At 49.6% G+C, this 16,145-nt stretch overlaps 1 protein-coding gene across 1 annotated transcript in view; it reads right to left on the reverse strand.

Annotated features, from left to right (window-relative positions):
• Positions 1 to 565: 565 nt before the first annotated feature.
• The window catches only part of Vps8 (vacuolar protein sorting 8 homolog (S. cerevisiae)), a 211,019-nt gene continuing 195,439 nt past the window's right edge, over positions 566 to 16,145 (reverse strand). Inside the window, exons 47-48 of the mRNA XM_005383304.2 lie at positions 5,368 to 5,448; positions 566 to 1,104 (exon numbers count right to left, since the gene is read on the reverse strand). Coding sequence (XP_005383361.1) covers positions 955 to 1,104; positions 5,368 to 5,448 — 231 coding nt within the window. The 3' untranslated portion in view covers positions 566 to 954. The remainder of the gene's footprint in view (positions 1,105 to 5,367; positions 5,449 to 16,145) is intronic.

Genomic DNA, 16,145 nt, shown 5'->3' on the forward strand with positions numbered 1-16,145 from the left:
TCCTCCCTGGTGTGTGCTTGTTGCTTTTGCTGTGTTCTCCCGCCATAAGCTGTAGCTCTCTGCCATGTGCCAGTCTGCCTTGTAATCTGCCAAGTATGGACTGAAACCTCCACAAACTGTAAGCGAAATAAACCCTTCCTTCCTTAATTTTGGGCATCAGGTATTTTGTCCCAGCAACGAGAGAAAAGTAACCAAGACACTCACCCATCTGTTTCCCATGGGTGCAGTTAGCACCCGGCCCTGAGCGCTGCACCTTCCGGTGGGGACTGATGAGATCGTGTCTGAGCACTGGAGGCAAAAGCCTGGGTCTCTGGATGTGGTGCCCTCCCGGGGTTCCTGCTTCAGGGATATATGATGTCCTGTGGACAGCTGTCTGGGGCTCTGCTCCTTGGCCCTTCTGGCCCTGCCACAGGACCGCTGAGTGGCTGGACTCTGAATGGGGCCAGCACTGGAGCTGCTTGTCTGAGGACAAAGTCAAGGTCCCTGACTTGGAGCTGATAAAACCCAAAGGTGGCAACAGGGCTCTAAGCATATCCATGACACGACAGGTACCTGGCCAGCCAGCGAGAAGGCCTGCAGACCTCAAACACAGGTATTTATTGTCAGGAAGGACAAGTCTCTCCCCTGCGTGACCATTCACACAGCAACGCGGAGGAGGGGGGCACTACAGGCCCCTACTACACCGTGGCCCGGCCCAGCTCTGCCCGTCTCAGTGGTGTCCCTCAGGTACCCACCCAGACTGCTTCCAGGAGCCCTGCCCACTCTCTAGGCTTCCCTGGAAGCAAAAAAGTCCCCAGGGCAAACGCTTTCCTGAAGAGCTGGAAGGCATGTGGTTGCAAGGAAAAGAAAACCCAGCCTGTCCCATGGGCTGAAGCCGAGACGACACTCAGGAAAAGACAAAGGCTGCGCTGGGGGGCCGTGGGGGACACCTGCTCAGGGCAGAGGAGGCCTCAGTCAGTCCTCGGTCACAGGCGGGGGAGTGAGCTGCAGCTGGAAGTTCTCATTCTGGAAGACACTGGCGAAAGCATGGCCACTCTGGGAGCCGCTGAATGGCCGGTAGCTGTCACTGCCGCGGTTCTGGGAGAGTTCCGTGAGGAGCGCGAGCTGCAAAGAAGGGGACGCGTGTCAGGCAGGCTGTGGGAAGCCTGTGGGGCGAGTGCCCCTGTGTTGTGATCTCTGGCTCTGACTTCTCTCTTGTAACCTGGATGGTCCCAAATGGCAGGATGCTCAGCCCCCATTTCAAACTCGGGGTCTTGCTTCTCCTCCAAGTGGGTCCACTGCCGAGGGCCCCGGCTCTGCCCTCATCCTGTCAGCACCTCTGTTCTGGAAGAACTGTCCTGGGGTGATGGGGGCGCAGCCAGGCTCTGCCCTCAGTTACTGTCCCTTCTGCTAAGGAGGCTTTCTGTACTATAAAGGCCTGGACCCTCGCTGCATGCGGTAATGCACACCCGTAGTCCCAGCACTCTAGGAGGCTGAGGCAGGAGGATCACAAGTTCAAGTCCAGCCTTCACAGGTTAGCAATTTAGTGAGACCCTCTCTCAAAATAAAAAAGGGCTGGGGCAAGCTTGGTAAGAAGGCCCTGGATTCAATCCCCAGCCCTGAAGAAAATAAAAGTTGGTCACCTGCCTATCTGCCCTGGAGACGTTTGATGGTGAGAAGAGATGAGTTCCATCCAGGTGCCTAAGTGTTTACAGCTGCTTTTCCAACCATTAGCTGAGGGATCAACAGCCTACCCTTCAGAGCTGACCTGCAGGGGACTTGGGGCCAGCATGCCAAGGCCCTGACAGCAGCCAGGACTTGGGTGACACAGCCACTGTGCCCGCTGCCAGTGCTCCAGGGAGCCTGCCCAGCCTGTGGGCTCCACCCTGGAGAAGGGCAGCTGCATCTCACCAGCCATCAAACTCAGCCTCGGGCAACTCTGCCAGGTGTCCTCTCAGTGCCAGACGCCAGGCTCAGTGCCTCGCATATGTGCTATTCCGCCATGGGTCCTGAGCAGCGAAGTCACTCACCCTAGGACCCCCACCGGGAGCCACAGTATGTGATTCAAATTCGGGTCTGTGGGAGGTCTCCACTCAGCCATGCTACCCACTGCTGGCCTTGTGTGGAGCTGTCTGTCACCTGTGCCCTGCCTACCAGCCCTGTCCTCCAGCTGTCCCCTCCCCTGGGCAGCAGGCCTTCTGTCACAAAGGCAATGACCCTGTTTATGTTTAGATGTCCCCCTAAAGCCTCATGCAGCCATGGGTTGGGCTTGCAGAGTTTGTGATTGACTCATGGTCCAGTGCTGGGATTACGGGTGTGAGTGCTGCACCCATCCTAGGGTAGGTAGCTTGCACACACTATAAGGGAGGGAAAGAGGCTTGCTCTTGCTCCTCCTCCCCTTTTCACTCTCATTGTTTCTGTTGTCTTCCGCCACCACGAGCTGTTGCTCTCTGCCATGTTACCCTGCCTTGGAGCCAGCCGAGTATGGACTGAAACCTCCACCAACTATGGGCTAAATAAACCTTTCCTTCCTTAATTTTGGGTGTCAGGTATTTTGTCCCAGCAATGAGAGAAAAGTAACAAAGACAGACCCATTTGTCACGTCTGCTGCAAACACGACCAGTGGCTGTGGTAACTGGGAGTCATCTGAAGACCCCTAAGTGCCAATTTGTAAAAATACTGCAGTCCCGGGACCTGGCTCAGTTTACGGGTGTTGTCTAAGATTCACACTCAGCACCTCTCATCTGGTGCTCTGCCTGCGGTCACACAGCCTGGGCTCACCAGGCAGGTGACAGAGGCAGCCCTGGCTCTGCTCAAGGCCTGCTTTGTGCCACCCCTTTCTCCCATAACCACTGGTGCCAGACTGGGAAGCACCAAGGAGGGGAGCGGGTGAGGGGAGGGTATGGAAACCACTATGAAGTAGTTCTGAGCAGGATTTAATATTAACTAATTGGCTTTTCATGTTTACTTGTGAGTCTGTTCAAGGCCTAGGCCTCCTGTCTGGGGATGGGCAGTGGACTCATGGTAAGTGAATTTCTGTGAGTCACTGATCCTGGCTGAGGCCTGTGGTGGCCTGTGAAGCTGTGACACCTCAAAGGACAAGATAAGGCCACAGCTGAGGACAACTGGCTCCAACCCCAATTAACTAAAAGGAGACTGCAGCTGCAGGCTCCACACTCCTGTAATAAATGTCAACCTAGAGATACGGTCCTCCTGACTGACATAATTTACTACTTGGGAAATTATCTCCCACTTGGGAAATTATCTCCCAAGATCCTGCTAAAGTTTCCGTGTTTTCTTCAGTACCCCCTTCTCCTTTGTTTGAAACCAAATAAATTTGGGCCACCCAGAGCAGTTGTCTCAGCCCCATGAGAACCTCAAATTCTGTTAGAGCGTTTTGAACCTCCTGGAGCCCTAAAATCATATCACTTGACTCTTTTATTTAAGCCTTCACCATACCCTTGTTTGGAGACTGTGCGCCTGCTCAGTCCATGATAGGAGGGGAGGGGAAAGAAAGGGAGGAGAGGGGGACGAGGCTGCACAGGGCTTGGACCAGAGCAGGCCATGGACACTGAGCTCCCCGTGCCTTGGCTCTCTGACCCTGTGAGCCACGAAGACTGACCATAGAAGAACATGGCTTCTATTTCCTAGGATAGAAGACATTTCGCGCCCTCCCGCTGTGACCCTGTGACTGGAAAAGGACTGGCCGGAGGAGGGCTCAGGTGCTAAGCAGAAGAGTGCCCTTAGAAGGTCCTGACCGGGCTCCAGGGCAGAGCGCCGCTGTGGCTGGGAAGGGAGGGGTGCTGCTGGCCACATGGAAACACCTGGGGTGTTTCCTGGAGTGAAAACCTCTGCCTGGGCCACCCTTCAAGAAAGGATCACCAGTGTCCTCCGTGTCTGTGAGGATGGGTGTGGGACAGGGTGCAGAGCACAGGAGCAGCTGGGCAGGTGGTGCACAGGAAGCCAGGTGGTTGGGGACCCGGGGTGACATGGGGTGGAGGTGGGGCAGGGTCTGCTCTCTTTTGGGTGGCAGAGAGCAGGAACAGGTTTCCAGCAAGGGGAGAACAGGCCAGAGTGGGGTTTACGCAGACCACCAGGGGAGGGGGCAGCGGCTACTAACCCATCAAAACCCTGCAGCGGACTCTGCAGTGACAGGAGCCTGGCTAGGGCGAGGCGGCGCGGAGGGCCAGCGAGCAGGGCGGAGATGCCTGTGAGACCTCCCCACTGGGCAACGGGGTGACAGACGAGCCCAGGGAGCCACCACGGCTGCTGAGTCACCAGAGGGGACACGGTGCCACTTCTAAAGTGCCCTGGGGACACGTCATGAGCAGCCCTCCCTGGGACTGTGTCCTCCCACAGTGAGAAGGTACCACGTGTCAGCCATGGTCTCCGGGAGGGAAGGCCGGTTTCCCAGCCTCTACTGTCGTTACGCACAGGCCCAGGTCTACGGTTAAAGGAAGTGAGAGCAAGCAGGTGACAGGAACAACTTCTAGACAGTGGGCCTATGGGAGAGCTTATTCTTGCCTTCCTTTTCTCCGCGTGGCAGCTGGAATGCAGGCGTGACAGTTAGAGCTGGAGTGACCATGCTGAACCATGCAAGCACAAGCTACAAGCTAAGGACACACAGCCACAAGACAGCAGACACCTGGCAGAAAGTCTGTGGAAGGGCCCAGGCCACCTGCACTCACACTTCTATCTCATTTAAGCCAGGGTTCCTTTGCATTTATCAGCTAGTGCAAATGCCTGTAAGAGCCTGGGCCTTAGGACAGAAGAGCCTGTCAAAGAAACATTATATGCCATGTATGCCAGGTCTGTGCGTAACTGGTGGAGGCTGGGAAATTAGTCTTCACTCCCAAGACCATAAGCTAAGATTAATAATATCAACAAGAATGAAAATCTGGACAGGGCAATTGGAGAGAGGGGAGGAAAGATTAAAAAAAAAAGAAACTGTAGTATGTACATGTAACTACTCCCTGAGATGACTAAACTGCAAGTACTAAAAATATGTACTAATAAAATAAAATGAAATGAAATGAAATGAAATAAAATAAAATAAAAGGCTCTGTGGTGAGGGATCAGGTTTCTGGTGTGCTCTCTCTGCAGTGCAGGCAGGTCAAACACAGAAGCTCTTACGCGTCCTCACAGCCCATGAGGTAATGGACAGGTAGCACTTCCACTTCCCCCACTCCCCCTGCTGAGTTCTGAGCGTCCCCTGGGGCCAGGGCTGGAGGGCCACAGGGCCCAACAGAGATGCCAGGGACCTTCTATGGTGGTCCCTGGCAAGGACCATGCTCAGGGCAGGTGAGGAGCAGGAGTCCGGGCACCGCCTTTCCAGAATTACAACTGATAAACAGGGAAACAGAAATGTAAAAGGCACACAAACATTACCCTGGAACTTCCTCGGTACAGTCGGCAAAGCTGATCAAAGGCTTGGATTTGCTGTGGATCCAGAACAGGTTCTGCGGTTGCCTGAGAAATACAAAATGGTAAGATTAGTGCCACCACCTGGCCGGGTCTGCGGGCAGCCTCTGAACTTGCCCCACACCAACGGTCAATGAGGAAGTGGTAGTTTCTTCTTGTAAAGAAAACTGATGCTACCAGCAGTGAGGGAGAGACAGTTTAGTGCACATTTATTAGAAGTGGGCACTTCCCACTGAAGTCCTTCCTTGCTGCTTGCCCAAAGTGGACCTCACTCAGGACCCATTCCCCGAAATTCCCACCCTCACACACTTCCAGGGGGCTTCCTGACCCTTTGTCATGACTGTGCCGGGCACCTTCGACCCACCCAGCCCTGCACGCCCACTTCCTTCACTGTGTCCTTCTCTGTGAGGGGCGAGGGTGCATATTACACAGCAAACGGCTCACCACTGCCGTTTCAGCAGACAGCTGGCTGCCACCAAAAGGGTCACACGATTAGTCGCTACTGCTGGAAGAGGGGACGTCTAACTTGCTCTGTGACTCTGCTCTCAAAGGAGAGGGCCCAACTCACTTCCACTGAAAATTAAACCAGAGGCGCCACGTATCAAAGTGTCTCTCCTGCCTGGCGCCAGGCCAGGGCTCAGCATATGGTAGCTTGTATCGCTCTAATTTAGATAGCCTTAGTTAAAAGTTGATTTCAGAAGTGTTTTTATGTTTATGTATAACACTAGAAACAGATGTCTTTCTTTGCCCTGTATTACAAACCTACTGTCTTCAAGGATTCCCGAAGACCATGTAGGTGACACAAGTGCTCCAGTGATAAAGGGCGTGGTGTTGTCGTGGGCACACATCTATGTGGGCTGGCTAGGGGCGAGGGATCATGGAGCTGTGAGAGGCCATCCGCAGACATGTTGGTCACAAGCAAGCAGAGGTGGCCCTCAATGCCTGTGTGCCAGGCTTGAAAGACTCAGGAAGGGGGTGACAGAGTGGAGAAGGAGGCCACCACACACTGAGTACTTGGAGGCGGCAGAGCCTTGCGTGCGGAATGTGCCCCAGTCACCTCCTCTGATCTGCTGTGATCCTCACATCCGTGTTTCCCCCATGAAGGATGGGATCTTAGTTACTTTTCTCTCGTTGCTGAGACAAAGTACCTGACATCCAAAATTAAGGAAGGAAAGGTTTATTTCGCTCACAGTCTATGGAGCTTTCAGTCCATGCCTGGCTGGCTCCGAGGCAGAGTGGCACATGGCAGAGGGCAATGATTCATGGCGGTGGAAGACAGCAAGAGCAGCAAGAACAAAATGGAGGAACGGAACGGCCAGAAGCAGCCTCTTCCTCTCCCTCACATACGCAAACTATCCGCCCCAGAGCAGGTGTAGCCCTCACACCCATAATCCCAGCATTGGACTATGGATCAATCAAAAATCTAGAAGTCCATCCAGTGACTGCATGAGGATTTGGGGGGACATGCAGACACAAACCATAACAGATGGGAACTTCAGAAAGTATAATACACAGAAACTTTAGAAGGTATGTATATTTAATTTGTCTTGTAGGAATGGCTTTGCTTCTTGGCCTCAAAATTCTCCTTACTCGTAGGAAAAAAAACTACTCAGGGCTTGCATAACAGAAAGAAGCACTGCACAGGGCTCATCCGGCCTAGGGTGAAGCAATCTCAGCCCAGCCCTAAGGGGGTGGAAAAGGCGTAGGAAGATCCAGAGAGCAGCAGTGACAAGCAGGCTCACGTCTCCTGGGCTTCCCCCAAGATAATGGCAAGGCTGATCCGGCTTCTGCCACCTCAGTTGGTCACATGCTCAGCTGTGTGGGCACGGCTGAGGGAGGAGGCTGGGTGGCATGGCTGTGCAGTCGAGGGTGACCCTGAACAAGTGACCAGCAGAGAAGAGGAGGGTTTGCAGGGGCTCCTCTTTCATTGGTCAGCCTCGTTTCCCTGCATCTGCCAGACCTACAGGGGGGCCCTCTACGGCCGAGGTTAAATGTGCCCTGACACCTTTTAAGAAACACTTTCTTAATTAGGAAAACGATCCCATTCCTGGAAAGTGTGTAGACAATTACATTTCTAGATCAGACGCAGGATGCCCAGGGGAGGTACAGGCCAAAGAAGACCCGAAGGTCTCACAAATACTATGATCTTAGCTCCAAGTATAAGGAGGGAAAACATAATTCATTACCTTCAAGGGACTGAACAGTGGAAAACCTGGGCCCAGCACCTCCTTTTCTAATCCCTGCAGCACTGCAGGTATAAGCTGGGAGCAGGGCAGGATCAGAACAGAGGCAGCTGGTGGCATGCACGGGCCAGTCACGGCTAGGGGGTGGGGCGGCCACCCCAGGTTGAGCTGTCCTTCCCTTAGTCCCCAATGACTGTGATGAGGGTTTGATAAGGAGGGCTCAAATGGAAATAGCCCGAGAAGAGACTGGCTGGAGCAGTTCATTAAAAAGGTGGCTGCAATGGCCAAACTAGCAAAGGACAGCAGCAAGAGCAAGGAAAGTTCTGTCCCATACTACAGAGGTATTTGGGTAAACAGTCCTTTCCCTCCAAGGGATCTTATAAACACAACACTAGGTTTCATGCACACTAGTATGTCAGATACTGGGAAGGAAAATGCAAGTGATCCTGGCCACTTTTGAAGATGTGTTGAAGAAATTTATAGCAGACCCTGCACAGAGAAAATCTGTGTTGAATATCATAGTCTTGCTGTTACTAATCGTGTGTTGTTTTCTGTGTCGCTGGGGAATTCAGTGCTAAATAGTCAGTAACCCAGAACTAGCAACTGCAGAGGACTTGGCAAACATTTCGGGGTGCTACTATAAGCCTTGGTTTTCTATTGTATCCTACATTTTTTTTTTTTTTTTTAATCTAGAATTCCTCATTTACTTACTTCATCCTATGGCACATATTTTGGGAGCCAACTCAAAATTTTGTAGGAAAGTAAAGGCTGTATCAGAGCAGATATAAGGAATGCTACTGCTAAAAATAGAACCGTGCTGTCAAGGCCCCAGGAAACGCCACATGGCACTGGGGTCTATTCCAGGCACAGCATACACAGCGCTGGCCCCTGGGAGTTTGCTCACTGAGTGAGAAAGTGCAGAAGTCTCAAGCCATAGTCCAGTCCATGTTCTCTGGCCCAGTGCTTCTCACATTTTAATGTACACAAGACTCCCTGAAGGATCTTGTTAAAATGCAGGTGCTAGTTAGCAGGTCTGGGATAGGGCCTGACATCCTGCCTGTCCAACACGTTCCCAGGCAATGCAGTCTGTAGTCAGAGGAACAGGGCTCAGTCTGTACTTTGGGTACAGCCAAGGGTGGTGGGAAGCTGCCTCATTTCTCAATGGGCCTCAGGGGTAATAGGACGCTCTCAGGTTAAGGGTGTTTTATCTCCTAACTCACTGTGCCAAACCAGACAAATCACACTTATTTTTCTGAGGCGATAGGGTCAGCTATGTTGTTTTAAGCATTTACTGAACGCACATGTATGCTGGTGATCCCTGTTAAGAGTTTAACACTATGAGAATGTTCCTGCCCTGAGGTTTATTTGAAACTTAGTGAATCGCAGGCCCGACACTCATTTTACTATGAGCAAACAGAGTTGTGTAAATTGAGGATGAATGGACTCGTAAGTAAGAACACGCATGCACACGCCTGTGCAAGACGCCCGGGCAGGGCCGTCCCTGTGCTCAGGGCTTGCAGTGGTCCATTTCTCCTCTAGGCAATTTAAACTCCTCGAAGAAGCCAAGAGAAGAGGTTTTCCAATGATGACACCCTTCAGAAACTGAACGATGTGCTTGTTCCCTGAGTGTGCATGTGAAATGACTAAAGTGCCAGGCTCGTCCTTATACCCAGCTGTCACCCTGGGCACACAGAGACTTTGCCTTGTAGCAAGTGCTAGGGCTGCTTTGTGACCCCCTGGCAGTGCAGTAACCGCAGAATGGGGACACCTCACTCATGGCCAGAACTAGATTTCTCTGTGCTAAGGTGTCTAGAGACAGTCACTTGAAGGGAAACAAGTACTTGTGGATGAGGGCAGTGATGGTGAAATGTTGAGAGACTAAGTGCTCAAACTGTGACTCAAGACTCATTTATTCACTACCAACACTGCAATTAAACCTAAATACTGAGGTTTTAGTTTAAAAAAAAAGTATGTCAACTTGGCTTGTGTGCCGCCAGAGAGGGCTCCGTGTGCCCACCGCAGCACGCGTGCCGTAGGCTTGCCACCACTGGCCTACGGCTTCAGAGATGCTCCCCTGCCATAGACTCCTTCCCAGAACTAGAGTATTTAAAAAGGACGCATGAGGAGATGACAATAACCACTACTCTTCTCCATGGTTCCACTGGTTTGAGAGGCGGGGGTAAGAGTAAGGAGAGGGATGGGACCCTGAGAAAAGCAGGTGTTCATGGGAGTGCTGAGCTGGCTCCGTCTCCTTCAAATCCCATGAATGGATTCCGTTCTGTACGTCTGCAGATACTTCTAGAGCCTCTACTACATCAGGCCCTGGTGTGCAAAGGTGAATAAGCAAGAGAGTTTAGTGCTTCACAGATTCTGGGGCATTAAAACCCTACCAAAAGATTCACCTTCTCCAATGGTGACAGGCACTAGAGAGGTTGGCTGGGTGTGGTGGCGCACGCCTGTAATCCCAGCACCCAGGAGGCGGAGGCAGGAGGATCGCTGCCAGTCTGAGGCCAACTTGGGCTACATAGTGAGTTTAAATTGAGCATGAACTGCATAGAGAGACCCTGTCTCAAAATAAAATGAGAGGGGATGAGACGAGACAAGAGGAGACAGGCTGGTGGAGTGAAATAGCCATTCACTGCTTATTTTCCAGGGTAGGCCTCATTTGAAATTACACTTGTTTGTTTTGTTTTTTTCCGGTACCGTGAATCAAACTCACGACCTTGTGCTTGCCAGGCAGGTGCTGTGCCGCTGAGCTAAATCCCCAGGCCCGAAATTATACTTTTGAATCTACTTTACACTCTACATGAGACTCACAACTCTCAGCTCTGGCCCCCTTCCCCAGTGCCTCCTTTGGTTCCCCAACACTGTCAACAGAAGAGGCTTCCTCTCCTATTCTCCTGTGACCTAGGAGTAATGGGATTCACCGCAGTATGACTGCCCCCTTTGTCTCTTTGGACTGCAGACCCTTGGAATGTCAGAACTGGATCTTACCCATCTTCTGGTCCCAGCGTGCAGCAACAATCCCACGTCCTCGTTTATTTTGAACTGTCAAGTTTTGGTATAACACGAGGAAGCAACTTGCTTTTGTAGCCTGGTGCGAAATCACTGGGATTCGTCTTCCTATTTTCAAGACTCTCTGGACTTTGTAAAGATCTTTTTGATCTCAGGCATGTTTATTCTGTGCCTCAAATTATCAATTTTATTTTGTTTAATTCAGTTTTGGGGAAAGAATTATCCTTAAAATATCAGCAAATGTGAGTACCAACCCTTTTAAGAATAAGGTAGTAAAATTAAGCTGCAGCTGGTGGTGCACGTCTATAATCCCAAATACTCGGGAGGCTGAGGCAGGATGATTACAAGTTCCAGGCCACTCTAGGGAAGCTCAGCAAGATCTTTTCCCAAAATGAAAAATAAAAAGGGCCAGGGGTACAGTTCAGTGGGACAGTACTTGCCTATTACGCACTAGGTGCTGGCAACTGCAAGAAAAAAAAGAAGGTGGTAAAATTTACCAAGTGATTGGGACCTGTGGTTACAGTCTCTTTCTGTTGCTGTCCTTCCATCAGGGGTGACTGAGGCTGCTGGCAGGGCAGGGCAGGGCAGGGCCTGCTTCCTAAGTGCCGGCAACAGTGCAGAGGCTGGGGCGGAGTCTGCGTTCTACAGCTGGCCGTGTGAGCCTGAACTCTGGCTGCAACACTTACTCGCAGCACAGTCCTGGGTGAGATGCTCGTCCTCTCTGAGCGGGGAAGATGGTGGTTTCGGTAACAGCTATCTGACACAAAGCAGGTGAGAAGAGAGAAGGAAATGCACAGACTCAGTGCCCATTCCGTGCTGGTCACTGCACGGCCCAGGAGGGTCTGCTGGCCTTGCACACGGGGCCAGGCTCCATCATGCACTGTCATATGGGCCTCACCCTAATGCAGCTACACAGCCAGAAAGACAGGAACATGGAAGCACAGTGCACAGGCAAAGCTAGCAAGGCTGGGTAGTGTGTGTGTGTGTTGCTGACGAGGGACAAGGGTGCAGGGGAGAGTGGAAACTGAATGAAAATATCTGTCTCGCTCAGTCTCTACCATGCAACACCATGCGTGGCCCACAGCAGCTGTAGAATCATGACATGGATCGAAGGGGTGAAGGGGTGGGAAGATGAAGAGGCAGGTTTTCTACTGACAGTTGCTGGAGTTTTTAGGCAAGAACACAGGGCAGGGCTTCTAACTGACAAACCTGGGCTAAATTCGGATCTCAGCTGAGTGGCTCTGGGCAAGGTTTGTCTTCTCTCGGTCTCAGTTTTGCTATCTGTAAAACTCTACTTCGCAGAATTATTGTGAGAAGTACAGATAATGTATGGGTCTGGTACCTGTTTGATTTAATAAATTCATGGCAGCAATAGCTGTGCCCATTGGAAAGAACAACAAGCTGAGAATGGGAGGCCTGAGCTCTCATCCTGTCCTAGGCTCCCTGAGTAACCTGAACAGGTCACATCACTCTGCTGGTTTAAGTCTCAACGTACTACAGGGCAATGCCACATCAGGCCACATTCTACAGGGAAGACGTGTGCACAACGAGATAACAGGCATTCAGGGCATGACAGTTTCAAATAAGACAGTAATGTTTCCTGAAGCTAATGGTTGCTTTCATTGCATAATCAGAAGTAAACTAGGGCAACCAAGTAGGGGCCCTCTTGCAAAGACTCATGATAACCCTGAAGGCAAGTAACAGATTCAGTCTGTGGATGCTGCACAGAGAAGCTGATTGGCTAAACCAGTGTCAGGCACAAAATAAAAATAGGAACAACAAAGTTTGAACACAGTCTCAGTGTAGAAAATCTATACATGTGCAGCACCCTTCCTGGTGTTCCCAGACCGTCTGACCCCACAACATAGAACTGCTTTGGAGTGGTTTTCCAATTGCAAGAGGAAGAAGCATGCATTGGATGCTGTCTGCGAGAACAAATTTCTTTTTTCCCATGGAATGAAGTCCAGTGATAAGAGCTGAAAACTAACTGTGGCTGAACATTGGAGGAAGAAACAGTGACAGCCCTGAAAATGACCTTGTAATACTCAGCATTAAAGCAAATCCGGTGGAAAATGAGGTCCTGATGATCTACAAGAGCCCTAGGGACAGGGATGTGGGGCTAACATAGTGCGCCAGCTCATTTCAAAGCTCAGTGACTCACAGATGTGGTGGAAGTGAGAGCTGTAATTACATCCGCTGGAAGGAAGAAAACAAGCCAGGGCTCTCAGGACCCACAGACCCCTAACCAGCACATCAAGCTCCGCTACAGGGCAACAGCAGGACCACTGCCATCCTGAAGCCAGGTTCCTGGAAACAGGGATAAAACTAATTCAGGGATTCTGGATGGCAAGCCTTCTAAAGCACTCAGGAAGACAGGGACAGTCACAGAAGACTGAGCTCTGCTTGCCCATTTCTTATTCTCCACAATTAATGAGATCCTAAAATCAAAATCCTAACTTATCATTTCCTATTTTTCTTCCCACACTAACACGTGAGGTCAAACCCAGGTTGGGAAACACAACGGAGGCTTTAATTTTACAACATGATTATCTTTCCTGTAGTCTAGATGCCTCCTGTGGGTATTCTCTATAATTTGATGCACAGGTGAAATCCCATCAATAGAATGAGAACTGTATTTCCTACTTTTCCCTTGCCTGCCCTTGGTCTCAGTTTTAAATTTTTCTCTACAATGTTACACAGCTTGGGCAGACTTTTGCCTCCACCTAAACTGACTCAAACTAGAGGTCCTAACCATTCGAAGCTCTTGCCTAAAATGAAAGCTTTCGAAGAACCAACAACACCTCCTTCCCCCTTGTAAACTTAACTTTCCTACCTGCCCCCACAGTACTCAGACTAACCCTGACCCCTCCTGCCCACCTGTTCTAGTGCCTCAACACTCTCCACAGATTACAGCTAATAATGAATTAAATAATAAAATAATAGAACAGGAAGAAAAGGTGCTAAGCTGCCTGGAGAGCGGGGGAAAATCAGGCAGGACATCTCTAAAAGGAGATTTCATTTAGAGTAGCAGTCGGGGCTCTAGAATGACAGAGCCAGAATGACCTCTCACAGCAGGCGGGGAAAGGCCAGTTTAAGCCTTCTGAGGTATGAAAAGAAGAAAGAGCCACCACCACTACAGCAGCAGTTCACATGCACGGGGTGTGCAACTGCTGTGTGCCAGCCACTGTGACAAGCATTTCACGTGTGTTATCTTAGTAATCACCACAAACCCTATGAGCTGAGTACTTCTGTTACCATTATCTTATAGTTTAAGAAACTAAGGCCCTGCAGTTCAGCGATGTGTGCACGGTCACTCTGGTTGGTGGTAGACTTCAGACCTGAACTGGGGCAGTCCACTTCCAGGGATTCCTTCATCACATGTTTTCAGTGTCAATCTGAAAGATATCTGACAAAGATTTCATTTGGCTCAAGGGAGCCAAAATGTCATGTCAGGAGCAGACTTGGGTTTGCCTGGGCTCAAGAAGTCTAAGCCATGTTCTTGGAACACTGACGGCCTCCTTCTGGGTATCTTCATGATTCTGCTCTAACTTCAAAGCTCACTCCGCCAGGCTTAAATAACAGCAGCAAGGTCGGGGCAGGCAGAGAGGAAGGGGGAAGAGAGGGAGAAAGAGACAGACAGAGAGAGGAAGGAGGCAGACAGAGAAACAGACAAACAGATCTACTGCAACTATTGGGAAGGCTGGACCAAAGCCTACTGACAGGTGACTACATTACAAACTAAGCTAAATGGTGCAGTAAGAAACCTCAGATGCAATGTAAAGACAGTTTTGTATACACACTTGGTGCTCAGGAATGTCTTCTACCATCACAGAAAAATATTCTGAACTTGATTCAGACACTACTCATTAATGACCCTAATTAGGTACGTTAATGTTCTCGAGGTCAGTTACCTAATCTATAAAATGGAAAAAATATACCTTATTATATTAAATATACCTTCCTGCAGACACTGTGAGCTGCTTGGTCCCCTGGGCGCTGACCCCACACCTGCCTGAGTACCTTAGCCAGAGTCTTTGTGGCACAGGCCATAACACTATGTAACATAAATGTTATACACTACATAAGGGAATACGTATTTGGTTTGGTCTAGCCATTTTGCTCTCTCCCAAACAGAAATGCCCCTAACTTGGTGTAAAGTCTCTGAAACCCATACGCCATACCTGCATATGCTTGGCTACTTCATGCTTAACCTATTTTGAAAGGAGACAACCTGGGGAAAATCCATGGTGGCAACAACTGATGATTTCACCTTGCTTTTAAAAAAGATTCTTTTTTAAAAACTGACTAGGCAACTGCAGAATGTGAGCTGAATTTTTAGGTAACTAATGCAGCTCCCTGATCAAATTCATTAAAACCTGCCTATTATCTTCACAGGGATTATTATTATCAGGAAGCGCTGGCCATCTTAGTGTAACTGCTTTGCAGGCACGGGAAGCTCAAACTCCCAAACAGATTATGAAATAATTGCTGAATGTTGCCATTCCCACTGTAACAGAGGCATTATCCAGAGCTGTCGCTATCTAGAGATGTCAGGTCAGAATGAGACCATTATAAACAGAAACAAAAATGACAGTACTGGGAGCTGAGAGGCTGGGACCCCCAATCTCCTTTATTCCTGAGGGTGCAGTTTTATGCAAATAGAGGTCTTGTCACCTGGTATAGTATAGCTATTCCATAACCGCTTTCTCCTCTTGTCAGGAAAAAGGATAACCCAAAAAACCCCAGAAAGACTGATCTTTATGGGAAGCAGAATTACAAAGAAAGCTTCTTAGTGGGGTGCTATCTTTCTACTGCTACTCAGAAAACCCTGTTTGTCTTATCACTGACCACATGTTTGGTCTTAGTTTAAAAAGAGCAAAACAAGGAAAGCATTCACTTCATAGATGTAGTTAAGGTTTGTCAACATTTGGTTTTCTGGGTGCTATCTGTTTAAGAAGAAAGCCAAACAGTTACCTTGAAGGATGTTGCTGAGGGGCAGCAATCAGGACAAAGCCTCCTCTGAGGGGCAAGGTCCTTCATGATTTTTCTACCAGAACCGTGACTGCTGAAATACTTTCAGTTCAAGTGTTCCTGCTCACCTTAACAATTCAGATCTAAAAATGACAACAGAATCAACTGAAAGAGCAGGTCTCACCCTAAAATTAGCAAAATCCAATACAAGTTAACAATGCAATTAGAAACCAGAGGAAGACATACTGAAGCATGTGACTCTACCATAGCTATTTTAGACAGCACTTTGCTGTCTGAAAGAAAAATATCTTCTTGACTATTTCTCTCTGTGGGACTTGACTGTGGGGAGGGGGAGGGTTGATAGTGAAACAGGAAGATACCAAGTAAGAGAAATTAACGTGCTAAATTATTGTTTATTGTAACTTTTTAAAAAAGCCCACGGACTTTCAAATATCACCATTATAACATAATGGTACTGGACTAGATTAGCTCTCCTATCAAATAAATATAAAATTGGCCAACTTTGCACAAAAGGCAGGATTGTCATCTTTCAAAAAAGGGGGAAGCATACAGAGT

This window comes from Chinchilla lanigera, unplaced genomic scaffold (assembly GCF_000276665.1).
Source record: "Chinchilla lanigera isolate Chin_1 unplaced genomic scaffold, ChiLan1.0 scaffold00019, whole genome shotgun sequence".
NCBI lineage: Eukaryota > Metazoa > Chordata > Mammalia > Rodentia > Chinchillidae > Chinchilla > Chinchilla lanigera.